The 26,845-nt window shown below is 45.4% G+C and overlaps 1 protein-coding gene across 2 annotated transcripts in view; it reads left to right on the top strand.

Moving 5' to 3' along the window:
- The window catches only part of LOC118089204 (formin-F-like), an 85,063-nt gene that overhangs the window by 31,906 nt on the left and 26,312 nt on the right, over window positions 1-26,845 (top strand). For both annotated transcript variants that reach the window (XR_004693083.3, XM_035123679.3), the window contains exons 3-8: window positions 544-630; window positions 7,073-7,246; window positions 7,450-7,598; window positions 19,923-20,096; window positions 21,713-22,112; window positions 24,099-24,261. Coding sequence is in view for 1 of the 2 variants with exons in the window: in XM_035123679.3 (XP_034979570.3) it covers window positions 544-630; window positions 7,073-7,246; window positions 7,450-7,598; window positions 19,923-20,096; window positions 21,713-22,112; window positions 24,099-24,261 (1,147 nt within the window). In the remaining variant the exon portion in view is untranslated. The remainder of the gene's footprint in view (window positions 1-543; window positions 631-7,072; window positions 7,247-7,449; window positions 7,599-19,922; window positions 20,097-21,712; window positions 22,113-24,098; window positions 24,262-26,845) is intronic.

The following is a 26,845-nucleotide window of genomic DNA, read 5'->3' as shown; positions in this document are numbered from 1 at the left end:
TGGTGTCGCCCCAGCACACCTGACGATGAAAGTTATTGCTTGTGTGTGGCAGCTCCGGGTCAGCTTGAGTTGCCAGCACAGTACATAAAATTGCGCCACTGCATTGATACAGCAGCCACAGTAATTGGCTCCTACAGCAGCCCATGGAATCAGGAGCGCTTTCAATAGCTCTTAGGAGAGCTATTGAAAGTGTTTACAATTTGCCAAGTTACTCAGATTGCAAACATAAATAGGATTAAATAGGCAACTTTGAATATGGAACACCTTGTTTCTGCATTACTCTGAACTATCGGCCTGCCCTTTATCTGTCTTGGCTGGTTTGCTTACAGATCCCTTCCTCTCCCTTTTATGCACCAAGTTCCCACTGCTCACAAATCATTAGGATTTGTGGATGCTGAACACTTCCAAAAATCAATCCATTAAGGTGCTACAATTCATCCCAGGGCAGATGTGCCGCAAATCATGGAGACACAAAAGGGAGCAGTGCAGTAAGATGAACAGAAGGAGAGCAATGACTTATTCAAGTACGCTAATCTCTTGCAGGATTCCCTGGACTTGCCAAACAACTCGCAATTCAACTTCATTGTCTACAAATATAACCGCTACCGGTGGCAGAAAAGGATTTTGCAGGTAACTCTACAAATGTAACTTCCCCCCTTTTCCAAACACAACAGTTTATGAGTGAAACTCCCCATGATTCACGTGTTCTAACTTGCAGGTTAGGTGATGGATATTCATGATGAGTCTTGCCAAAGTCAAAGGGCCAGGCTATTCCTTTCCACCGAATTATAAGTGGTAAAGCGATGGAGGTGCAACAGAAGGGATCATTCAGGGTGTAACTTAAGGGTTAATTGCCTTCACAGTATTAGTCAACTACCCAAGAGGGTGGAAGTGGTGGTGTTTAGCAACGAGGCAGCACGGTGCGATCTTCACTGAGGTAGTATGCACCTTGAGGGAGTTTTTCTTCTGTATGTTTGGTTGAATGGCTGCCTGCAATGTAAGAAAGATAAAACCTCTTTGCTTGTCTCCTCGAATCATACTTTTTTGTCCAGATTTCCTGTGTTACCACAGTATAGTGTCACCAGGATTTATTTTCTCTCTTGACTCCATCTGTGTTATTTAAGTGACTTTACTAACATAAATCTCTTCCTGGACTTCAAGTTGCAGGTGGTTTGTTTGTCTGTGGAATTTCCCATCTAAAACATTTCAGCACCTACAGAACAGGCATGCCAATGAAAACGTTTCTTCCTGATTTGCTGTTTTTCTATGCAGGGATTTTATTTTTTCATAGGGTATCATTCATGCATGCAGGCCAAAGTGTTGATCCAAAAACACTGTGTGCGTTTCAAGACATGGAACATGAGCTAAAGCAGCAAACCTCACACCATTTCCCAAGGAGTAAGAGAAAGTGACCTGGATCTTTGCAACAAATTCAAGCACAGTACAAAGCGCTTTATATCATACAATATAAAGCGGATTGTGGTAGGGCTGATAGGAAATTTAGTTCAGGGTTTGGTTAGTGTTAGGCCACAGGTCATGCTGAGTAATGGGGGCATGCGTATGCTAATCCCTGGGTTTTAATTGGTTGGTGGGGCCCCCTTTTAAAGAGCTTGCCCTCCATTTTAGAATCACTTTTGCCTTTGGCGTTTGAATCCCCTCCCACCCGCCCTTTTTTCTTGCAGGTTAGCACGACATTGCTATTGCCTTCGGGGCCGCCTGTATTCAGGGGCCAGTAGGAATTTTTCCAATTGGCTGATTGGCTTTGCCTCTTGGTTTTCGCCTACTGCGCTAGCAAATTGTCACAACTTGTTAGGTTGGCGGTTAGGCTTTTGGTTGGTTAATCAGTTGGTAGAGGGGTGTGGCACATATAGAAGTATTCCGTTAAAGCAATCTTGGGGCTTACGCTCTTGTCCTTACCATCCCGCCATTGGCGGGGATGGTGGGCCCAATTATAAGAGTAAGAGCCTTGGGGAACATTCTTGGGTAAAGAGAGGAGGGAATGACTGGGCTCAGCCACCTCCTCTCTCCCAGTTATGTTTACTTGACTTCCCTTCAGGAAGTCGGAGCAGGAACTGTCCAAGCGGACAGTGGTGAGTCCTGTCCCATGGTGACAGCTGATGTGAGTCCTGCCCCCAACTGGGCAGATGAGGTGAGTCCTGTCCAAAGGGGACAGCTGATTGAGTCCTGTCCTAAAATGGACAGATGGGGATAGTCCTTCTTAAGGAAGGATGAGTGAATAACCAAAAGCCTAAGCCAACACTCGGATTAAAATTTGTGTATTTAATAAAGTTGTGGCCCTAAATTATTTGCCAAAAACCAAACCGTAATTCTGTTGTCAGTTGTGAGTTATTTAAGGTAATTTCTGGTAAGCCTCGACACACAATTGCATCTTACTCGCATTTAACTTGTACAATTTCATACAATTGCACAAGTTAAATCCAAGGAAGGCGGAGACCTTGAAAGCTCTATTTGCACTGGGCCTGCTTGGGTTTACTGGTGCAGAAAGAGCTTTTAAGCTCTCTGCCTTGCTTTGGGCAGCAGCGGAGGGGGTCAAGGCTTGCTCAGCATGCTGGTTCTGTGATGCTTTTGCAAGATCTTAAGGGGGCTCAGAGTTCTCTTGAGAGCATCCCTAACTTTCCCCTCCTCTTCCCCCCTCATCTGCTAGCACCGGGGCAGCTCCAAGGGTTTGGATATGTGATTTTCTTGTATATACAGAACCCTTGGAACTGAAAACCCATTTAAGATGCAATCATACTGTAATAATCAGGCATCTTCCACATCCATCTTTGGACAGAATCAGGCAGCTGCAAAATTAATTCAGGATTGTTTTGTAAAAGTTGGCATTCAGCACAGTTTGAATGTTCAGAAACAGCAAAAAAAAAAAAGAACCTTTCTCATCATTCATACTTTGACCCCTAATCAATTTCCAGTCAATGGCTTACCAACCAAACCTTTGTTTGCCATCAGGTTCATTAGAAGCTCTGCCTCCCTTGCTGCTGAAACTTGGAAGTATTTAATAATTAGTCGGCAGGAAATCACAGTGTGTAGGTTTTAGTGGTACTGCTTAGCCGGGTCCAGCCTGGAGTGTGTTCTCTCTTTCAGCCACTTACTACATTTTCACACATGATTAGAAATCAATGCTATGTACTGGAGTGAGACAGTCAATACTCCTGACTGTGATTTTCATCTCTGACTGTATCCTGCTGTGCAAACAACTCGTGGGCGCAGGGGAATTCTTTGTTTGAAGATACCTCCTTAGCGTGTTGTTCACTGGTCATTTCCTAGCAGAATTACCCTGGTGGAGGTGTGGAAAGTACCTTAGGGCAAGGCACGAAGTCATCACTTTTATTCAACACAGAAACAAGATATTCTGGCCCTTTGTAAGCAATGCATCATGGATGTATTCCAGTCAGTTGCCTTCAGATAATCAGATTGCTTCTGTATGCTTTCTATATTGGAAAGCAGAAGTCAAACTGTGCGAAAGTATAGCAACCGACTGGTGTTATAATGGCTTGTCTAGCTATAAGCAACAGCTTGCAAATCCTGCTGTCCTGGGAAGTACAGTCATAATCAACTCCTTAACCTCTTTTCAGGTTCTGCATAGCAACTAGAGTCAGAATGGCTTGTCAGTCGGTACCCAGTGCATGTAGAAAACTCAGTCACAATAAATTCATTTGCCATAATAACAACAAAAATGGAAGGAAGCCATTCTGGAGTGGAGCAGAGTTGGCAATCTCCTCCCTCTCTGGAAGTGGTTTTGGATTTTTAAACAGCTGCCCAGCCAAATTACAGAGTACAAATTCAAGGGTAACTTTCCACCTCCCTGCCCCCCCCCCCCGGTCAAATTCCCATAGCAGGAAAAGTTTCAGGTGTCTACCTCTCAAGGCAGTTTACAACATAAAAAAAAATACATAGCTACAGCGTAGCAAAAGCAGTCATAAGCAATAAATTAAACTTTAAAAAAAATACAAAACCAAACTGAACCCTTTCCACATAAATCACAACAAAATCTAAAATAAAGATGCAATAAAACCCCAATACCCACAACACCCCAGCCCAAGAGTCTGTTTTGCAACCTCAGCTTTTGTAGTCAGTCAGTCGGTCGGGGTGCCTCCCTTCCAGGCCAGGTGGGAAATGGTCTGCAAGGCAGGGAGTAGGTCCCACAAGCTGATTGGGTACCTGGGGCAGCGTGTGTGCCCTGTGCCCGGGGGCGGGGTCAGCCGCCCACAGGGGCACCATGGGGCCTCCAAGGAGTCTGCCTACCTCTTCCCACTCAGCCGCCCTACAGCTGAGGGGGAGGCAATGGGCGGACTCTTTGGGGTAGCATGGAGCCTGCGGGCACTCAAGCCACAGCGTCACTCCCAGGAGAGACGCGTGGCTCAGCCATGCTGCAGGACCCACGGTGAGTGCTATTTTGTCACCCCCCCTCAGTGGGGACACCCGGGGCGAGCTGCACTTACTGCAACCCCTTGCTATGCCCCTGAATAGGTCTTCAAGGATTCACAGCCGGATGGCAAATGGATAATTGATTTGCTAATAGTAAAGGTAAAGGGACCCCTGACCATTAGGTCCAGTCACAGACGACTCTGGGGTTGTAGCGCTCATCTCGCTTTACTGGCTGAGGGAGCCGGCGTTTATCCGCAGACAGTTTTTCTGGGTCATGTGGCCAGCATGACTAAGCCGCTTCTGGTGAAACCAGAGCAGCGCACGGAAACACCGTTTACCTTCCCGCCGGAGTGGTACCTATTTATCTACTTGCACTTTGACGTGCTTTCGAACTGCTAGGTTGGTAGGAGTTGGGACTGAGCAACGGGAGCTCACTCTGTTGCGGGGATTCGAACTGCCGACTTTCAAATCGGCAAGTCCTAGGCTCAGTGGTTTAGACCACAGCGCCACCCGCGTCCCTTTTTAGTAAGCACTAGCAAATACAGGGTTAATTTAGTTAATTTAGTTCCAGACTGAGCTCAGCAGGGAAGCTCAGTGGGGAGGCTCAGCTTTCAACATCAAAGCAAAAGCAAAGCAGCAAAAGGTTGCCCTTTAGCATGGCTGGTGGTGTACAAGCCCACTGGGCTTGGCAGAAGACAGACACCCAAGATCTGAACCACCTGGATTTCAGCTGATAGGGGTTAGCTTGGAAGCTGCCTGCTGAGCTGTAGTTTCTAAGCGGGTGGAGCATAGCACATTTTGCCTTCTTGCTGAAACAGGCAGGCAGGGGGCCCGATCCTATGTAAGGTGGAGGGAGTAAAGTTTCAGTGCTTTCAATAAGGCTTGTGTAAGATTGCAGCCTAATGCAGCTCACTTCAGTTCAATTAAAAACAAACAAACTTGAGTTTATTTTGGTAAGTTATTAACCTGAGATAACAACCCCCACCCAACCCTCCAATGATCCCTGTTTTCTGCACCTTGGCACATCTTTCAATCTTTATTATTATTATGGCCACAGATCAGCAACTAAGTTACAATTAAACAAATGCAATTTGCGGCTTGCAGTTTACAGAGCAGCAAAAGAGTGTTAGGAATTAGCAGCACACCATAAAAAAGGACTAAGTAATGTGTGTGCGTTGTCACTCTTAGAATGCATCGGCTGAGTGTTGCTTTGGTGGATAAAGAGATTTAACCATCCCCGGGGCTGATGCACAGAAAGGTGCCACTTGGTTAGTGATTTCAAAGCGACAAAAGGAGGGAGTTGTAAAAGTTATCTTCATGGGAATTTGTAAAATGGGTGTGATACATAAGGAATGGATGTCCTCGTAATAGAAGCAGTATAGTAATATAAGCCCCATGGTGAATATGTGAAGGATATTCCTTGGTGAAGGATGCTTTTTAGAAAATGTGCTAGCATGGGATACTAGAGTGATTCTTCAGATTTCATTTTTCTCCAAGAATGAGCTGAATGTGTGTTCAGCTTTGGGGGAAATGAGACAAAGAGGAGATGTAGATAGGGTGTCCATGTGCATCAGGTGCTTTTGCCAAACTTATTGCTCTGCCAAACTTGGGACCACATTAGCGAGGCCGAGGGGTTTGTGTTGTGTCTTGTCATCTGGGAAACCTAGGACCTCCATATGCATTGCCCAGCCTACAAAAAAACTGTAGCGAGAAAGAGAGAGAGAGAGAGAGAGAGAACACAGAGGGCAGAGGGAATTGTGTGTTCTTTGCCACCAACTGCTCCCCACATCTTCAAGTATGTCCATGCAGGGCCATCTTACCCATAGGCTCTAGGGGTACGGGGCACCTGGGTGCTGGGTTCTCAGGGGTGCCAGGCCGAGAGTCCAGGGCCCAAGAGTTGAGTCTGGGGAAGAGCCTGCTCGTTGGTCGGAGCGCCACGGCGGGCTCTTATGCGCTGCGAGTTCGGGGGCAACTGAGCCAGCAAGACGCTGAGGCGGAGCCCTCCTGCACACCTGGGACTGGACAACCGGGGGGGACGGGGACGCTGGGTGGATCTTTGCACCCTGGTGCTGCATATGCTTAAGACAGCCCTGTGTCCATGCCGCTCTTTGTGAAGCAGGGTATTCTGAGTCTAGACTTAATGGTGTCCCTCTTTTAACTTGCAATGCATATTGCTTCACTTCAAAATGAGGCAAGCCAGCCTAGCTGCATTTGGAGTCCTTTCTGTTAAAGGGCCCCTGGACATCTGCCCCCAAATCCTTCCCTGATGGCGCAAGTACTAGACCGAATCAAGCATTTGCATCTGGCTAATATCCTTCCATACAAGCTGAGGTTCTTGCCTTAGGTAGAGCAAGAGGCTGGAAAATTTCAAAGGAAATAACACTTCAGAATGATAAATCGATGCATATTTATCACAAAAAAATGGGATAAGGAAGCAGCAGACAGAATCAATCTCTATTCGGTCACTAACTTAAATAAATATGTTATGGTGACTAAGTGATGAAGAGAATATTTGTCTTGATTATTATCATCAATAAAAAGATACATTTTCTCAGTCTTTTTTTTTTTAAAGAAACCCAAATGGCTGTGCATCTTAATTTGAGGAGAGGCTGTTGGCTCTTCGCTAGGGAAAAAAGTCTGGCCGTGAAAAATACCTCACCAAGAAAAATCACTGTTTCCCCTGCAGATTGATCTGAGCACCAAGACAATTTTTAACATAGAGAAGGGGATTATCAAAAAACAGTTCCCGTTTCCCCAAGTCAAATCCTGTGCATACGGTGAAGGAAGTCGTTTCAGAATTAACTTCCATGGACGCCAGGACTATATCCTGGAAGCAGCATCGGTGGATGATAAAAATAAGGTAAGTGATGTTGAAATGCTCCCAGCAATTCCATTTAGTCTGGCTGCTAACCAGAAGGTTGATGGTTCAAGCCCACCCAGGGGGTGGTTGTGGGCAGGATTCATGCATTGCAGGGCATTGGACTAGATGACCCTTGGGGTCTCTTCCAACTCTACAGTTCCATGATTCTACAAACTCTGCTTCTTCCAATGTTTGCTTTGCAGATAATACACCTCGTGAGTAAGATTATACAGAGTAACGCCTGCAGAGGGCTGGCAGGACCTTGCTGTGGTGAGCCTGAAAAATGTGATGTGATCCACGAAGGAATTTTGGATCTACAGCTAGAGACGCCAAAGTCCATTAAATGGGTGAAGTACGAAACTTAGAGATAACTGAAGTAACGACAATGCCTTATTTACAGTGCACTCCTATGCATGTTAAGGGACGCAGCTGGCACTGTGGGTTAAACCACAGAGCCTAGGGCTTGCTGATCAGAAGGTTGGCGGTTCAAATCCCCGTGACGGGGTGAGCTCCCATTGCTCGCTACCTGCTCCTGCCAACCTAGCACTTCGAAAGCGTGTCAAAGTGCAAGTAGATAAATAGGTATCCCTCTGGCGGGAAGGTAAACGGCATTTCCGTGTGCTGCTCTGCTTCTCCAGAAGCGGCTTAGTCATGCTGGCCACATGACCCGGAAGCTGTACGCTGGCTCCCTCGGCTAGTAAAGCAAGATGAGTGCCGCAACCCCAGAGTCGTCTGCGACTGGACCTAATGGTCAGGGGTCCTTTTACCTTTACTTATGCATGTTTGCTTGCAGGTGAGTCCCATTGAACACTCAAGAAAGGGCTCATTCACATTTCTGCTTGCCCTCTCCCTAGAAAGCATGGGCCCAAGCAGTTTTCTGCTTATCGCATGCTTTCAAGGCATGGGTCTTAGCAGTTTTGTCTTTGCCCTGCTGTTTCCCCCTGGAAAACCTGCTCTCTAGCGCTAAATCAGAACAAACACCGATCTTTGGAAAACCCGATTCAGCGCTGTGGGCTTCCCTGGGGGAAAGCAGTGGGGCAAATGAAGGTGTGGATAATCCCTAAGTTTCTTTAGGACTCCGGCCTCAGTTAATTAATTTACTGAGAATGTTTTCAAACCCCATTTAAATTAATAAAACTCCCAAAGTGGTTTGCATTTTTTTTAAAAAAAAATCAAAGTCAAATACAGTGGTACCTCTACTTACGAATTTAATGTGTTCTGAACGCACATTCGTAAGTTGAAAAAAACCGAATCCCATAGGAATGCATTGGGAGAAAAAAATTGTAAGTCGAAGCAACCCTATCTAAAAATTCGTAAGTAGAAAAAATCCTATCTAAACCGCATCCAAGATGGCGGACGGAGCTCCATTCGTAAGTAGAAACATTCGTAAGTAGAGTTATTCGTAAGTAGAGGTACCACTGTAACATTAAAACATTCCTTTTAAACAACAGCATTAAAATAATAATGAGAGCATAAAAAAGAATAAGTCACATTGATAAACTGGGATAAAATGCCAATATTAATTAGTGAATATGTTTTTGTTATAGGGAAGACTGTGACTAAGTGACATGAGTGCCTGCTCAGTCTGTGGTCCAACTGCTAAACACTGATGGGTATCTTAGGGCTCCCCAAACACCCTTTTTATTGTGCACCATGATGGTTTATGCTCATGAGGCTACTGGGCATAGCTGCCAAGTTCTCCCTTTTTTTAAGGGAAATAGGCTTCCTCGCGAGAAAAGGGAAAACTTGGCAGCTATGCTACTGGGGGAGGGGGGTCTCCTTCTTCCATTGCTGTTTGCAGCTGCAAAGGTTTTTGGGTGGTCACACTGCTTCATTTCCAATTTGTGCATAACCTGTAACTTCCTGCTGAAATCCTGTATCCTTTTATACCGCAAATGTTCTGGGGTTTTCTTTTGTTTTTGTCCTGCTTTTGTTGTGGTCTGCACAGGGGTGTAGCAAGGGGGGAGCGGAGAGGGCGGCCCGCTCCTAGCTCCGTCTTTTGGGGGGGCAGCATGAGCAGCACCGCTGGCACCCCACTATGTAGCGTGCATGTGCAGCGTTGCCACACAGCGATGCATGCGTCGTATGTAGCGACGCTGCACGTGCGTGCTATGTAGCGACACCCCACCCCAGGTGTGCGTCATATTTGCTGCTCCGGGTGCCCGAGCGGCTTCCTACGCCCCTGGGTCCACAGGCCCTCTGAGCAGCAGTAATGTGGTAGCAGTGGGGAAGCATCACAGAGCAAATTGAAGCAGAAAAAACCCATCACTAATGCACTATTAGTGAAGCTATGAACATGAGTTTGACCAAACTGCGGGAGGCAGTGGAAGACAGGAGTGCCTGGCGTGCTATGATCCATGGGGTCACGAAGAGTCGGACACAACCAAACGACTAAACAACAACAATGCACTATTACAGTGGTACCTCAGTTTAAGGATGCAATTTGTTCCAGAGAGCCGTTCGCTCCCCGAGCAGTACTTAAACAGAGCGCCTCTTCCGCGCATGTGCGAAGCGCCGATAGAGCTCTCCTGTGCATGTCCGTGCTGTGCAAATCGCTTCTGCGCACCCGCGTGTCGCGGAACCCAGAAGTAAACACTTCTGGGTCCGCGGAGTACTCAAACCAAGAGTACTCAAACCACAGCGGACTTAAACCGAGGTATGACTGCATTGTGTAAAGAGCATTTTGCAAAATACACCCACAGTAAAGCTCCCATCTGGAGGGACCCCCATTCTCCTTTCTTAGAGTAGTTTCATCTTTAAATTGGACTTGAACCAGATAGCCCTTGGACTTGAACCAGATAGCAGGGCATATGGCCTCCTAGATGTTAAATTACTTACTGCATTTATATATCACCCTTTTGCCCAATTTTACAATTCTCCCATCGTTCACCAGCAGGTAAAAATAAAACACAAACCAACCCCTTCTCCCAGCCTTCCTTCTCCCTTCTCAAAGGGCAAATTATGTCCCTCTAGCCCTGTAGGGCAGTGCCAAACTTGCCCCCCCCCAGCTATTTTGGGACTACAATTCCCACCATCCCTGATGACTGGTCCTGTTAGCTAGGGATGATGGGAGTTGTAGTCCAAAAACAGCTGGAGGGCCAAGTTTGGCCATCAATGCTGTAGGGGGAGGGAACAGTATGAGTGGTGCAGTGCCTGCATTGCAGAGGGTTGGACTAGATGACTGCTTGGATTCCTTTTAACTATGTAATTTCTTGGTTCTCTGGTTATGTCTCTGCCTGCCTCTGTCACTCCCTTCTCAATGGTCTTTGCATCTCATGTGCAGGTTTTAACAAATGTAATTTGTATTGGTTGTGTGTGTGTGTGTGTGTGTGTCATAGCTGTCAATTTACGGATTGGAAAATAAGGGATCAGCAGCCTCACCCAGCGGCATGGCACCGGAAATCGCAGAGGCGATTTCCGGCAGCACTAGGCAAGTGAGCGAGCGGCCAGCCACCAAACGAGGCATTTTACTGGCCGGCGGCTGGCTGCTCGCTCGCTCGCTTGCGGGGTGGTGGGTGGTGGGGCGCCAAGTGGAGCCTCCCTGGCCAGCAGGGAGGGAGAGGAGCTGCTTTGAAATCTGGGAAATTTACAGGATATCTACAATCCGGGATAGCATTGGGAAACGGATTGAAATAAGGGAGTTTCCTGCGAAAAACGGGGGGATTGACAGCTATGGTGTGTGTGTGTGTGTGTGTGTGAGAGAGAGAGAGAGAGAGAGAGAGAGAGAGAGAGAGAGAGAGAGAGAGAGAGAGAGGCAGGCAGGCAGACAGACAGGCAGACAGGCAGGCAGACAGGCAGACAGGCAGACAGACAGAGAGAGACACACACACACATAAATGGGATCTGAGCAGGCATGGAGCTGCAGAAGATGGATTTTCTTCAGGACTGTGGCAGGAGAAGGAAGGTTTAAATTCCCCCTTCCCTGCTTGCTGTGGTCCCACTCAATATCAGCCCCCCACCAGCTGACACAATTCCATTTTTAAAAATCCTTCATGCTAGATTTAGAGATGCATTCAACATGTGTAGCAAGGATGAGCGACATTTGGCATGCTAGGTGTTGCTGGGTTCCCGCTCTCACCATCCCTGATCTTTGGCCAGGCTGATGAGAGTTGGAGTCCAACAGCGTCCAAAGGGCAACAGGTCCTCCATTCCTGTAGCTTGGCCTTGAGTCTCTGGTCTTTTTCTGCAGATCTGATTCAAAATGCAGTGGTTTCATGCACTGAAGCCAACTGTTAAGAAAAGAGTGACTCAAGCAAAGCGGTATCTCATGGGAGCAATGGGAGACTTTAGTTATTTGTGTGCTTTGCTGAAATACCAAATGAAGGTTAATTGAGCCAGGCATGTCTTCAAACACATGCTTGGGGAGAAAACGCTCCCTGTCCCTCTCGGTTCTTCTACATAGCTGCTTATATAACAAACCCTCCCAAGGCCACCCAAAACTCAGAACTAGCCTTCTTGATTTCACTCCATTGCCCCACAAACCCAGGGTGTATTCTTTGCTGTCTCCACCAGCTCCCTTTGCAGCTTGTTGCCTTGTGGGAGGTGTGGAGTAAACCTGGAAAAAGAACAACCTTTAGAACAGGCATCCCCAGACTTCGGCCCTCCAGATGTTTTGGACTACAATTCCCATCATCCCTGACCACTGGTCCTCTTAGCTAGGAGTCATGGGAGTTGTAGGCCAAAACATCTGGAGGACCGCAGTTTGCAGATGCCTGCTTTAGAAGAAAGACGAGGAATATGATTTGAATTCCTAGAGCCCTAAACTCCTCTTTACCTCCCTGACTTTTCTACAGACTATTCCTGGACATTATATATTCCAACTCAAGCAGTAGTGAATCTTTCACTGAAATATTTTTATGCACTAACCCAATCTCCAGGAGACACCAGGTGGGGCTGAGCTTTACTCAGGGTTTGTTTTCCTTGGAATGAAGGTCAGCAGAAACTGTGGTGTCTTTAGCATATATGGTTGGCATAGGATGGAAGGGCTCCCAGCATTAACACTCGCATAGATTTTGCTTCCCCTTTAGGGACTCTCAAAATCCAATACTGTACAGAGCAAACATGCCTCCCTGTCTCCAGTTTTCAGTATCCAGGTTTTTATATATATATATAAAAATCTCTCTTTCACACACACAACTCTGGCTAAACCCAGTGAGGGTGTTGGGAAAAGCCCGCCCATTTCTTTCTATGACAGCATCCTTGGATTTGTAAATCCTGGTACTTAACCCACCAGCCAAAGCCGTAACCTTGACAAAGGAACTGGTTTAGTAAGCTTGCTCCTGTATATTCTACTCCAACAGATACAGAATCCCAATAATTGGAAGGGGCCTAGGCGAGGTACCAGGGGACGCAGGTGGTGCTGTGGGTTAAACCACAGAGTCTAGGGCTTGCTGATCAGAAGGTCAGCGGTTTGAAACCCTGTGGAGGGGTGAGCTCCCGTTGCTCGGTCCCAGCTCCTGCCAACCTAGCAGTTCGAAAGCACGTCAAAGTGCAAGTAGATAAATAGGTACCGCTCCGGCGGGAAGGTAAACGGTATTTCTGTGTGCTGCTCTGGTTCTCCAGAAGCGGCTTCGTCATGCTGGCCACATGACCTGGAACCTATACGCTGGCTCCCTCGGCCAATAACGCGAGATGAGCGCCACAACCCCAGAGTCGGTCATGACTGGACCTAATGGTCAGGGGTCCCCTTTACCCCCTTAGGTGAGGTACCACCAGACTGATCCCCCCCAAAAAAAACCAGACAAAAGAACCAGATGAATTGTTCCTATGGCCAGTCCATCTCCTCACCTTTTCCCAAACATTTTCCTGTAAGGCCAATTGCAGTCGTAAACAGTCAGGTTTACCACACCTATCAGCCAATCACCCATTCCCACCACCCTTCAGAGTAATACCGTACCCCTCCCCACCCTCTCACTATAAGGATCTGGTGACTTCTGTTTCAGTGTATCTGAAGAAGTGTGCATGCACACGAAAACTCATACCAATAACAAACTTAGTTGGTCTCTAAGGTGCTACTGGAAGGATTTGTTTTTTTATTTTGTTTCGATTCACTGTCCCCGTCATTTCCTGAACTTCATTGTAAACCCTTCTTGTACTAATACCTCTCTTGAAGCTAATAAGGTATCTAACCCTCTCTTGAAGCTTAAAACTATTTCTTTGGAGATAAAACACCTGAATTTGCATGCCTAGATTGGAACAGGTATCCCTCTGATGCCAGTTTTGGGTAACAGTAAAACCAGAAACGTGAAACTGTCAAGAGAATTGACAAGGATGCCACTTTTTTGTAACACTAAATGGAAGAGATTTCAGTGGAGAGGGCAAGATTCTTAGTGAAAGGCCTGCTCTTGGAAACTTTCAAGGCTGAATGGTGAAAAAGAGACAAACCCCATAATCTAAACAAAAACAGTAGTGGCTGCAGGATGTAGTCTAGACAAATCAATGGAGGATAATCATTTAGCCCAGACACTGAGGTCCAGCGCCGAGGGCTTTCTGGCGGTTCCCTCACTACGAGAAGTGAAGTTACAAGGAACCAAGCAGAGGACCTTCTTGGTAGTGGCACCCGCCCTGTGGAATGCCCTCCCAGCAGATTTTAATGAAATAAGCAACTATCTTACTTTTAAAAGACACCTGAAGGCAGCCCTGCTTAGGGAAGTTTTCAATGTTTAATGCTGTATTGTGTTTTTAACATTCGGTTGGGAGCCAACCAGTGGCTGGGGAAACCCAGCCAGATGGGTGGGGTATAAATAATAAATTATTATTATTATTATTATTATTATTATTATTATTATTATTATTATTGCTAACCAAGGGCTGCTAGTTATGATGGCTGTGCATTTCCTCTGGTATCAGAGACAATGTGCATGTCTGAATGCAAGTTTCTAGGAACTGTGGGGAGCACAAGTGGGGAGAGGGATGTTTCATTCATGTCCTACTTGTGGGTTTTCCATAGGCACTTTGTAAGCCACTGCCAAGAACAGGATGTGAGACTAGATGGACCTTTGGCTCGAGCCAGTATTAAGCAGCATTATACACTATTGATTGGGAATTTAATAAGATCTGCCGAAATACAGTTGGCCACTAAGCAGAGAATGAGAACGGCGGAATAAAGCTTGGCATGTTGTGAGCGTGTCAAAGATTACTGAGATAGTAAGACTGAGAGGACGCCATAAGCCGGAGCAGTCTGAAAGTCCATGATCCATCAGTTATATGAAAAGTAAATACAACTCAATGTAGTTTGATGCATTTTCATTGTTGAAATGAAAAATAAGCTTGGGGGTGGGGGGACATAGATAAATGGCTAAGCATAATTTCCTTGAGAGATGAGAATAAGAAATCTTGGGTGGCATTCAACTCAGAGCAGAGCAGCTGGAATCAATGGGCCTAACATATTCATGCCCATTCATTTCAATGGCCCTGCTTTGAGTAAAGCCCTTCATAAAGTTGAACATCATGAACATATGGCAGTAGTTGTAATTTATTATTATTTTATGTTTTCCCTCTTTTCCTTGTCTGGGTGTACATTTATATTTCTTTAATAACATAAAAGGAGCAGTTGGTGAGGTTACTTTTTAAAATATAATAATAATAATAATAATAATAATAATAATAATTTTTATTTATACCCTGCCCTTCCTGGTTCAGAAACCGGGCTCAGGGCAGCTAACAACAAATTTAAAACACTTAATTATGATACAACATAAAAACAGCATAAAATACAGCATAAAAGCATGAATAACAATAAAATTCAAAGTTCAAAAATCAATTTGGGGAAAAACCCATCTAATAAACATTAGATGGTCACCAGGACTAGCTGGCTAAATTAGTCCTACTTGGGCCAGCGAAGACGCCAGGGGAGAGTTAGCTGTGGGATCCTAGAGTGGGTAATCTTCATAAAAAGGGGAGGGGGAGGGAAGAGAAGAGAAGGGGAATAAAAGATCAGGCTAAATTTAAATTGAAGGCCAGGTGGAATAGCTCTGTCTTAAAGGCCATGTGGAAGGAGGTTAAATCCTGTAGGGCCCTAGTCTCAGGGGACAGAGCATTCCACCAGGTCGAAGCCATCACTGAAAAGGCCCTGGCCCTGGTGGAGGATAGTCTGACTTCCTTAGGGCCCGAGACCTCTAAACTATGGTTATTCATGGACCTTAAGGTCCTCTGCGGGGCATACCAGGAGAGGTCGTCCCGTAAATATAGCAATGCCATCAACATAAATTGTAAGAAAACAAACAAAAAAAAAACAAAAAAACAAAAGGGCTTCCCTCCCTCACTTTGAGGACTACCGCCTTCCCTAATAGAAAGTGCATTTGTCATACACAAGGAATAATTCAGTATAACCCTATGGCAATTGTTCTGTTGGCACCAGAGTTACAGCCTGCCAGACCAAATGACCCCAGCCTCCAGGGCCGTCTTAAACGCCCCTGCCGCTGTGGTGCGCTGGATCTCTCCGGCGCCCTCCCGCCCCGTTTCCCAGCGCGGTGGGCGGGTGGGCGCAGCGGCGGGCGGGCGGGCAGGCACAGCGTGATCTCTCTGGCGCCCTCCCGCCCCGTTTCCCAGCGGGGTGGGCGGGTGGGCGCCGCGCGCAGCGCGGCTCCCACAGGCGCAGCTGCGCGGCGGACCGGCGGACCGGCCGGCCAGCGGGCGGGCGCAGCTCGCGGCGCCTTTCTGGCGGGCCGGCGCCATGGTGCCCTGCGCCACCGGGGGTCTACCTAGAGCCGGGCCTGCCAGCCTCCTTCCCCAACATGCTGTGCTCTGGACCCACTTGAGCTACACAGAGGAGAATTGGGGGGAGGGGAGTGTGGGGAACCCAATTGTGTTATTGAAGGTCCTTGTACGGGGGCTTCCGCTAGCAGGACTTTCTAGCTCAATCTGGCCCATAGTCCCATTTGGCTTTTTATAACAAAGTCATTGCGCAGCGAAACAGTGACCTGGGGTGCTTCCAAATGTTTCTTAATTGTGGGATGAGCGCTTCTCATGCATGCATTCCCCCCCCCCCCCACAGCATCCATGCAGTGGATCAAAATGCCCACTCCCCTTAATGTGGATTTACCCTTTCTGGTTGAATATATAATAACGATAAACAACAACACATCACCCATTGGAAGCGATCCATCTGCAATATCTCACCTTGGTTAACGATATTAAGGCCCCATCTAGAAGCACGCTTTGTGTGATTAACGACGATGAATAATCATATATTGTTTGAAAAGCAGAGGACACAATAGACCAGGCATCCCCAAACTTCGGCCCTCCAGATGTTTTGGACTACAATTCCCATCATCCCTGACCACTGGTCCTGTTAGCTAGGGATCATGGGAGTTGTAGGCCAAAACATCTGGAGGGCCGCAGTTTGGGGATGCCTGTAATAGACCTATTGAGGTGTTCAGTTTCTCACATGAGTGGGAGAGGGAGTCTATATTTTCTGGTCTCTCTTTCTCCATCACATCCCTTTTTCCCAGCCCAGCTGCCCTCCATGTGTTTGAGAAGAAGGGGGTTATGTAGCTCCCTGTGTGATGTAGCACCCTGGTTGCACAGGGTTCTACATTTACACAAATCCTACATATATAGAACAGGCTCTTCATTTATGTATTGTATTTATATCCCAGATTTTCTCTAAGGAGCTCAGAGTGGCAAGCACGATTCTGATTCTTACAGCAATCCCGTGAGGTAGATTAAGTTGGGAGACAGTGACTGGTCTTCATGACTTGAGTGGAGGCTTGAACTCTGGTCCTCCAGGTCCTAGTCCAATGCTCTAACCACTGCACCACACTTCTCTCCCCACACATGGATGGCCATGGGAACACAATGGATTTTTGTTGTTCACCTTGTCGAGCAAAGCCCAAGTTGCTTCCTTAATCAAAGCATCTGTTTGGTATACAGTGAACAATTAAGCTGCAAGTTCTGTGTGAAAGGAATTCGAATACAATAAGACGGCTAGCTCTGTTCAACAATACTGAGAACTCTGACTCTGCACACAGATGTGGAAATAATGGATGCTTTCAGTTAGGAATGGTAGCCAAAATGACTTGAATACTTTATCTTTCAGCCAAGCTTTCAGGAGAGACACTAAATAAATCAGAACTAAACACAAAGGGTTGTATCTAATGCTAATTGTATTCAGACGAGACCCATTGAAAATAATGACCATGACTAACTTTTAATTTTAGTGGGCTTACTCTGAGTAATGCTTAGCTGGATAGAACCCACACAATAGTCAATTAGAGTCCTCTTGATGCTCCAGTGTTTGCCCCACATTGGAGTGGGGGCTTGCCAATCCACCCTTGAGACCTAGACTTCATATCCATCTGTAGTGACAGGGCCTTCCTACATGAACCTGTACATGCAAAGCACCCCATGTAATCCAGAACTCTGAATGACTGTGAGTCTGAATTATGTGCAGGGATGTCAGAGATCTTCACTTATGTGTTTCATCTCCAGAATGGAAATACAGAAATACAATCAGTATCCATGGTTTTTTCCCCTTCCAGTCTGCAAATGGTGCTTAATTGATGATTCCTGCCCCCTTCCCTTTGCACTGAGTTTCCTTTGCACTGAAATGAATTGTGTGGAATAACATAATTTATTTGTTGTTGTTGTTTAGTCATTTAGTCATGTCCCGACTCCTCGTGACCCCATGGACCAGAGCATGCCAGGCACTCCTGTCTTCCACTGCCTCCCGCAGTTTGGTCAGACTCATGTTCGTAGCTTCAAGAACACTGTCCAACCATCTCATCCTCTGTTGTCCCCTTCTCCTAGTGCCCTCCATCTTTCCCAACATCAGGGTCTTTTCCAGGGAGTCTTCTCTTCTCATGAGGTGGCCAAAGTATTGGAGCCTCAGCTTCAGGATCTGTCCATGTAAAATTCTGCCACAGTGGACAGCAAGATGAATAACTCTTTGTTTTGTTTTTGTCGGAAGCCAGACTGCAGTGGAATGGAAGCAGCACTGCATGTGACAAACACGGGTCTTAATGAAAAGAAATGATTTCTGCTTCTGCAGTCAAATTCCCCCCTCTTCCCTGTATTCCCCCACAATCTGTTCTTGGGGTTCCCTCAACCCTTCGGAGCAGATCTGAGGAGGGTGTGGGGGTGGGGGTGAGGAGAAGCAGGGAAAGTCCAGTAATTTGATGGGACAAGTTAGTTTGCTACCATCCATTATTCATTAATTTATGACTCACCTTCCCCATGAGGTGAGTTATATAAAAACAACTGAAAAGAGTTTTAAAAACAGTACAAAATATAACAATTAAGAGAGGTTTAAAGCAAAATAATAATAATAATAATAATAATAATAATAATAATAATAATAATAATAAACAATGCAGCCACTTAAAGCAAAGAAGGGCAGAGTAGGGCAGATGGGAGCTATCTTGAGTGTAATAATAATAATAATAATAATAATTAATAATAATAATTTATTATTTATACCCCGCCCATCTGGCTGGGTTTCCCCAGCCACTCTGGGCGGCTTACAACAGAAAAATGAAATAAAATAATCTATTAAACATTAAAAGCCTCCCTAAACAGGGCTGCCTTCAGATGTCTTCTAAAAATCTGGTAGCTGTTTTTCTCTTTGACATCTGATGGGAGGGCGTTCCACAGGGCAGGCGCCACCACCGAGAAGGCCCTCTGCCTGGTTCCCTGCAACTTGGCTTCTCGCAACGTGTTATCTTTTAATGTAGGGATGGGGAGCCTGTGCCACTCTGTATATTGTTGGACTGCAGCTTCCACCAACACTAGCCAGTATAGCCAAGGGTGAGGGATGATGGGAGTTGTAGTACAACAACATCTGGATAACTAGAGGCTCCCCATCCCTGGGTTATACCATAACAACCAGGGAGCTGTCATTGAAAAGACCCCTCCCCACCGTTAATAGCCAGAATAAGAGTACACTTAACCATTTCAAGAAAGACAGATTTGGAGAAAACTGACCATAGGCAGTTACTCTATTTTAGGGCTAGGGAACCTATAGCTATTTAGATGTTGCTGGGCTACAACTTTTGTCATCCCTGACCATAAGCTAGGCTGGCTGGAGCTGTTGCTGTTGGCACCTGTCTGTCTTGGGAGACTATGAAAGAGTGCATCTTTGGAGGTAAAGTCAAACCATCGGAGAGTTACAATGTCTGCTGGTGGGCTGCAGGTTCTTCATCCGCGGGTTTGTGCAACAAAGACAATGTCTTGCAATATCTCTTCTTCGTTTTCAGTCCGATGCCTATCCCTGAATTTCTATCCTGAAGTTCTTTAAAAAAACAACAACAACCTCTTATTAATTACAGTGTTCATTTCAATTAGAAAAACATAGTTCACTTAATAAAGTTAATTGAGGAAACACAGAGCGTTAAAGCCCCATATTAGTGAAACACCGAACACTTCAAATGTTTCGGGTCCCATTAAGACAGACTTGCAATTCACAAACCCTTTTAGCCTAATAAATACAAAGCATAGAGCACCAAGATACAGCAAAACACTGTAAATGTTTTAGGCTCCATTAATGAGAAATCTTTTAACCTCCTAAGCAAACCATAAAACAAAAAGGTCCTTCACAAATCCTTTTTAAAGAAATTATTTTCACCAGTATGAAATGTGTATTTTTGCATTGAATTAAAGGATCTATGAGAGTGGGCACATGCATCTAACTCCCTGGGTGTGCCAGAACCTTTTCTTTCCTTTTTTTTTTGTCCTCTAGACACTTTGTGCAGCTGAGCGAACGGGAGCTGAGCTTACATTGCATCGACCAACGGCAGATGGAGACGGCGGCTCCTGTAGCAAAAACAATTAACTTGTCAAGTGGAGATGCAGTTGTCGGTGAGGAGGATGGTTCTGGCACCTTCTTGCTTCAAACAAAGGAAGCCAAGTACTTGTAAGTGTACCTAATACAGCGGAAACAAACGGAAGCCCAGAGGGTCTAAGTCAAGGTTGCACAAGTGGCACCAACCATGCTAAATGATGCTAGTGAGCTTTGCGTAATGCTCTGTTCTGGATGCTGTGTAGGGAGGAAGAGAAACCACACACACACACACACACCCCAAGATTGCCGAATAACAAAAACGAAAAAATTACTCTAGCCACATTTGCACCATACATTCTAAATACTACGATACCACTTTAAACAGCCATGGCTTCCGCTATAGAATTCTGGGATCTGTAGTTTGTTAAGGGAGTTGTTAGGAACTCACAGCACTACAATATGAAGATATTCATGGGAAGAGAGATTGATTGTTAAACCAGTCTAGAAATTATGGCTCTGTAAGGGACGCAGGTGGCGCTGTGGGTTAAACCACAGAGCTTAGGGCTTGCTGATCAGAAGGTCCGCGGTTCGAATCCCCGCGACGGGGTGAGCTCCCGTTGCACGGTCCCAGCTCCTGCCAACCTACCGGTAGCAGTTCAAAAGCACATCAAAGTGCAAGTAGATAAATAGGTACCGCTGCAGCAGGAAGGTAAACGGCGTTTCCGTGTGCTGCTCTGGTTCACCAGAAGCGGCTTTGTCATGCTGGCCACATAACCTGGAAGCTGTATGCTGGCTCCCTCGGCCAATAACGCGAGATGAGCGCCGCAACCTTTAAGGGGGAATAGGAGTCAATGAAACAAAGCTGTGGGGAGTAATTCATGAAGCCATTTCTCCTTGAATTGCTGCATCAGTTTCACATATGTTTGATCACTGTTCCTTGCCAGCTGTAGTCTGCACACACATCAGTTGCCACACATTAGATGTAACATTGTGACATCCATATACATGTACACCCAAATTCAATAGGCTCTAATATTACCCTGGAGATTGTGTGAATGAGCTGAAGGCTTGGGAATAAATGAATTGTTAGAAGTTTTGCTTTTTTTGGTTTCCCTAAAAGTAAAGCCAGGCATGTCAGATTAGTCACTTGAATCCAGATACACAATTTCTACATTGAATATATGATTGGATGTGTACGTTTCATTTCTAAAATAAGAGGTGCTAAGTTTTCATCACTTACTGATGTGGGAAGGACACTCTGCACATGCTCAAAAGCATGTTAATATGCTGGACATATTTCAGTTCCAGTTCCTAGTGGCTAGCCAAGTCGATGTATCTCAGTGTCAAAAACATTCTGTTCCTTGCTCACAAGCCAAAGAAGGATTAATTAGTAAATTGGATCACGTGAAAAATCTAAATGCTGGAGACAGTGTCTGGCTGTAGCTGTGTCTTCTCAGAATGTAGAAATGTTCCACTTGACCCCAGAGGCCACAAAATTATGCGAAAATTGTTCACCTGAGTCAATATGTTGCAATATATATATCTTTATATCTCAGCACTCTTGTTTCCTTCAAAGTCTTAGCAATTAAGTCAGCCTGAAAAGGTCAGAGTCAGCAGTGCTGGGCTTCTTGACAAGTAAAACTGTCTGTAACATCAATGGGCATGAAACAGAAATGGTTGTGGTTGTGCTTATTGGCATTTCATGTGCACTATTTTGGGTTCACAGACTCACCGTTTTTGAATTGTAGATTCCAAATACCCTTTACTGTCCAGAACAACAAACTAGAGGACATTACCAAGCTCCGAAACGAGTGGATGCTGCTCATAGACAGATACTGCTCGTTGCCAAAGGCAGAATCCCTGAATCAGGGGAATGCTTCAGAAGCCGTGTGTGAGGAAGCTCACTGTTTAAATGAAGGGAAGATGGAACAGCCCATCTGTTTCGGTTTGGAATCTCCTACAGCTCCAGAGGCTGTGACTTTAGCCCACACTCTCCAGGAGAACCGTCCTTTGGTTTCAGCATTGGGTCAGCTTCCTGGAAGAATGGTAGATGGGAAAGCCCCACCTCTTTTCCCCAAGTTGTCCAGCCAGCCTCCAACATCAACAAGAACAAAAGTGTTCCACTGGGAAGTAGTTCCTCAGGAAAAGGTCTGAAATTATATGTTGCATAGAACAGGGCACATAAAATCCATGAGTGCTTGGTTCTCTATTGCAAGCTGTCATCATCATAATCATAATGTGGTTTAACATGAGATTGTTCATCCTTCTACAGAATAGAAATGCTGTCCATGTAGGAATTTAGCAACGAAACAGAGAAAGCAAGCAGTACACCAGGGTGACCACTGAGGTTCTTTCCAGATGTTTTGGACCAACACTCCCATTGTTTGTCAGTATCGGAGTATAGGAGAAAGCATCCACATTTGGAGGGCACCACGTTGGCTAGCCTTGAAGTACATACACCATGTCCCCCTCACCTGCCCATTCAGATAATCCTGACAACCCACGTGATGTAAGCCTCCTTGTAAAGGAGAGTATTGTGATCATGGTAGGCATTTAATGGAATTAAATCTGTGGGTGGGGAACCTATTATTTCTGTCTTGAGTTCCTTAGGACAGTGTTTCCCAACCAGTGTGCCTCCAGATGTTTTGGGACTACAACTCCCATCATCCCTAGCTAGCAAGACCAGTGGTCAGGAATGATGGGAGTTGTAGTCCCAAAACATCTGGAGGCACACTGGTTGGGAAACACTGCCTTAGGAGGTAAAATGGGCAAGAGATGAACACTATTAGTTAATAAATAAATGTTGGGAATAATCTATACCACAGTCCCAACCTCAGGGCTGAGCAGAAGCAGCCAGCATTCCATAGATCACATGACAGATGGGTGGATCTGGCTACCTGCTAATCAGCTGATGGCATCGGGTGCCAGGAAATGGCAACTTCAATATGCAGCTGCAAGATTCTTCCTTTGCAGTCACAGCTTGAACTGAAGAAACACGGCCTGAATTCGAGAAGAAGTCAAACCGCAGCTGCAAAAATTCTACCCCTGCAACTATGGCTTGAATTGCAATGGAATATTCATTTGAATTCAAGCCAGGTCTGCAAAAGAAGAACCAGGAGTCCATTTAGAGTGAACTTCTGCTTCTCCCTTTTGAATGTGGTGCTTTTCCAAGTCATGCTTTTACCTGTCCCATAGCTCAAGTCATCTGGTGCTGGGTGCTGGACAAGTGGCTGTGGCTTGGCTGACATGGCCCTTGGGCCAAATGGGAATAACTTGTGGGCCTAATTAGGACCATAGGCCAGAGGTTCCCCACCACTGTCCAAGATGTAATGACTCATGATTCATAATGACCCTCTACCCCATTGAGGGATGTGGTAGCACCAAGCCACAGAGAGGTCATGATCCTATTTCATGAGTCATGCTCTTTTATCGCCTGTTTAGATGGAATCTCCACCCTGCCCACATACAGTCCCCTAGCAATCATTCAGTTGGAGGAATACAGTGAAAAACGCTATGATGGAATTCAAGTTCTACATGGATTCCTCAAGAAGAATCCCCAAGCTCTTAGCCCCATGGGAATCTATTGTCTTTTTATGGTTGCCATAAAGAATGTCATGACTATCATTTGCACATTACAGGGTGACCTCAGGAAGAAGGTTCTTGCAGTTCCTAGGACTCCTCCTATGTGCTCAGTTAGGTGTTATAATACCCAGTCAGGAACATGGGATCCTACTTGGACGTCCTATAAGATGAAGGGTATCTATAATTCCCAGGGTTCCTGATGCTTTTGTTGCATCAAGGTTACATTTCACCACTGCAGGTATTATTTTCTCAGGCATGGGGGAATGTGTCAGAGAGGATTATGAAGGGTCTGTATTCCCTAGTGGTTGGAGGATGTGTTGGGAGTGGGGACACTTCTAATTGCTTTGTGTGTTTATAAAAGCATCACTCAAAATAAGACAAAACCTGGAGCTTGGAATGAGCTTAAAATGAACTAATTTTGGACATGAGCTGAACTGCATGTAAAGTAGCTCGCATTAGGTAAGCTCATTCCAAATCAAGCCTTGGGAACTTGCCCATCCTAATTATAGAGATGCCATGATATATTTACTTATGGCTTTTTAATATTTTTAGATAGAGAAATCAATCTGGACATCCTGCCACCTGGGCCAGAAAACCATAGATGTGGCTCGGCTTCACAACCAGTTTCGTATTCAAGAAGTGGTGGGAACTCACGGCAATGAGCCTCTCCTGACACAACAAATTATGTTGAACCCAAAAGTTGTGCATAACTTCAGTAAGTGTGAAAATGTTACTTTGCATACTAGGAGTAGCCCCTTACTCATGATTCCTAAGATTTTTAAGAGGCTCCGAAGGAAATGCTGTGGAATTTCAATTGAATTTCAATAGTTATAAGAAGAGCAGTTCATCAAATGTTATCCTTGGATCGCAGAATCATTGACATAAGAACATAAGGAGAGACCTCTTTATCAGGCCAAAGGTCTACCCCAGGCATCCCCAAACTTCGGCCCTCCAGATGTTTTGGACTACAGTTCCCATAATCCCTGACCACTGGTCCTCTTAGCTAGGGATCATGGGAGTTGTAGGCCAAAACATCTGGAGGGCCGCAGTTTGGGGATGCCTGGTCTACCCAGTCTAGCATTCTGTTCTCCTGGTGATCAAACAGATGTCTGTGGGAAGCCCACAAGCAGTTCATGAGTGCAATAGCTCTTGCCTGATCCCCAGCAACAGATATTTAAAAGAATACTGTACTGTCCTTGATCCTGAGGCAGTACACAACCATCGTGACAAGTAGTCATTGATGGCCTTATCCTCCATTTCTAATTCCCAATTTAAGCCATCCAAGTTGGTGGCCATAACTACATTTAGTGGTAGCATCTTATGTAGTTTAGCTGTGTGCTGTGTCAATGAGTGATTTTTTTTTTGGTCCTGAATCTCTTGCCGTTTTCTGGTTAGTGGACTGTACTGTAAAATTCAGAGAAGTGCAAAATTCAGAGAAATACAAATTTCAAAGGATAGTTTGTGTGTCAGCTTTAAAACGGCACCTTAGCTAAAGGTAAATGGACCCCTGACCATTAGGTCCAGTTGTGACCGACTCTGGGGTTGCGGCGCTCATCTCGTGTTATTGGCTGAGGGAGCTGGCGTACAGCTTCCAGGTCATGTGGCCAGCATGACAAAGCCACTTCTGGCAAACTAGAGCAGCACACGGAAACACCGTTTACCTTCCCACCAGAGTGGTATCTATTTATCTACTTGCACTTTGATGTGCTTTCAAACTACTAGGTTGGCAGGACCTGGGACCGAGCAACGGGAGCTCATCCCGCCGCGGGGATTCGAACCGCCAACCTTCTGATAGGCAAGCCCTAAGCTCTGTGGTTTAACCCACAGTGCCACCCGTGTCCCTTAGGTAGTTTCTCATTCAAATACAAACAAAACCAAATTTCTCCCCATGCCTACTCAAAAGTAAGCTAAACGCAGCAAAAATTAGTTCACCCTGCCCTTTATAATTACTCCAAATTTTCCTTTTCACTTTGATAATTTTTGAATACATTTCCCCCCTCAGTAATGGAACATGGTCAGGAAGAAATGGGGGATAATATTTTGGCACAACACTATGTATATGTGTGCATTATAGTGTTTCCGCAAGCAAAGTTGGAAATCCTTGGGTGTGAAGTATAAACCTGTGAAGGATTTGCATGAACTAAAATTGGAAGGGTGTAATCATTATGTTAATTGGGACACCTGGGCTGGGATATATATATATATATATATATATATATATATATATATATATATATATATATATATGGAATATTGCATCCACTGACTGACACTTGAAAGTGGTGGTGGGGAAATACATGTTAAGATGTTGTTAGTGAGGATAAAGACATCTTTAAACAGTACTTTTTTAAAAAATTAAAATTTTTCTTGAGTTACAAAAATATGTGTAAACAGTACTTTTTAATCCTCCAAATTAGTCTTGCTTCTTCCAGGAAATCACTCTTTTCTACTATGTAAATTGGGCAAGCCCCTGCTTTTAGCTATTTCTGTCTGAGTTTCTGGCATTGAGGCATTGCACTATTTCCCTTGGCTCATATATTCCTGGTCCTCCGACGCCAATGGTCTTCAAAGTTGTTATTGGACTACAATTCTCGACATCCCTGGCTGTTGACTAAGCTGGCTGGGGAAGATGGGGCTTGTAGTCCAACAACATCTGGGAACTTAAGGCTCAAGGGGAAAGTTGATTATTTTGATGACACATGCTGGGACCAGAGCAATGATTTAATCCTTTAAATCTTTCCCTAAGCCATGGGTCCTCCAGCTGCCTTCATGATTCTGTCATCCTCACCTGCAGAATACATGTAAGGTCCTTTTTGCCACAACAGGGGAAGGAGGGTGCACATGATAAATGGATGGGAAGATCTGTGACTACATGGGCATTTGTTTTAAGTTGCAAGAATAGATTGCCCCCCCCACTACCTATGTTCCCTTGATCTTGTGCCAGGGACCATATAGACCCTGAGGAATGTTGGGGATGAATTGTGTCACACTAGGATAGCTGCTCAGGCATCACCAAAAATGAGATCACAGATCTCCATGAAATGTGCCTATGCAAATTCATACAGATGGATGTAAAATTCAAAATATTTGCCATAATATAAATGGAGAGGCAGCACATCCCCACATAGTTGGCCACACTGTGACTTGGCGACATTTGTGCCTGCACAGCCTGCTGTTCAAGTGCCAACTCTTTTCTACCTTTGAATGGAAGCTGGAGACACCTACCTGCCCCATATTTGATGTCATATATGAGCTGAGCCAAAAGGGGGTTTGCAGGAACCATTGATCAGCTGATAGGC

This window comes from Zootoca vivipara, chromosome 7, assembly GCF_965207765.1.
Source record: "Zootoca vivipara chromosome 7, rZooViv2.hap1.1, whole genome shotgun sequence".
Lineage (NCBI taxonomy): Eukaryota > Metazoa > Chordata > Lepidosauria > Squamata > Lacertidae > Zootoca > Zootoca vivipara.
Note: the sequence above shows the minus strand (reverse complement) of the source record. Positions and strands in the feature narration are given on the sequence as shown.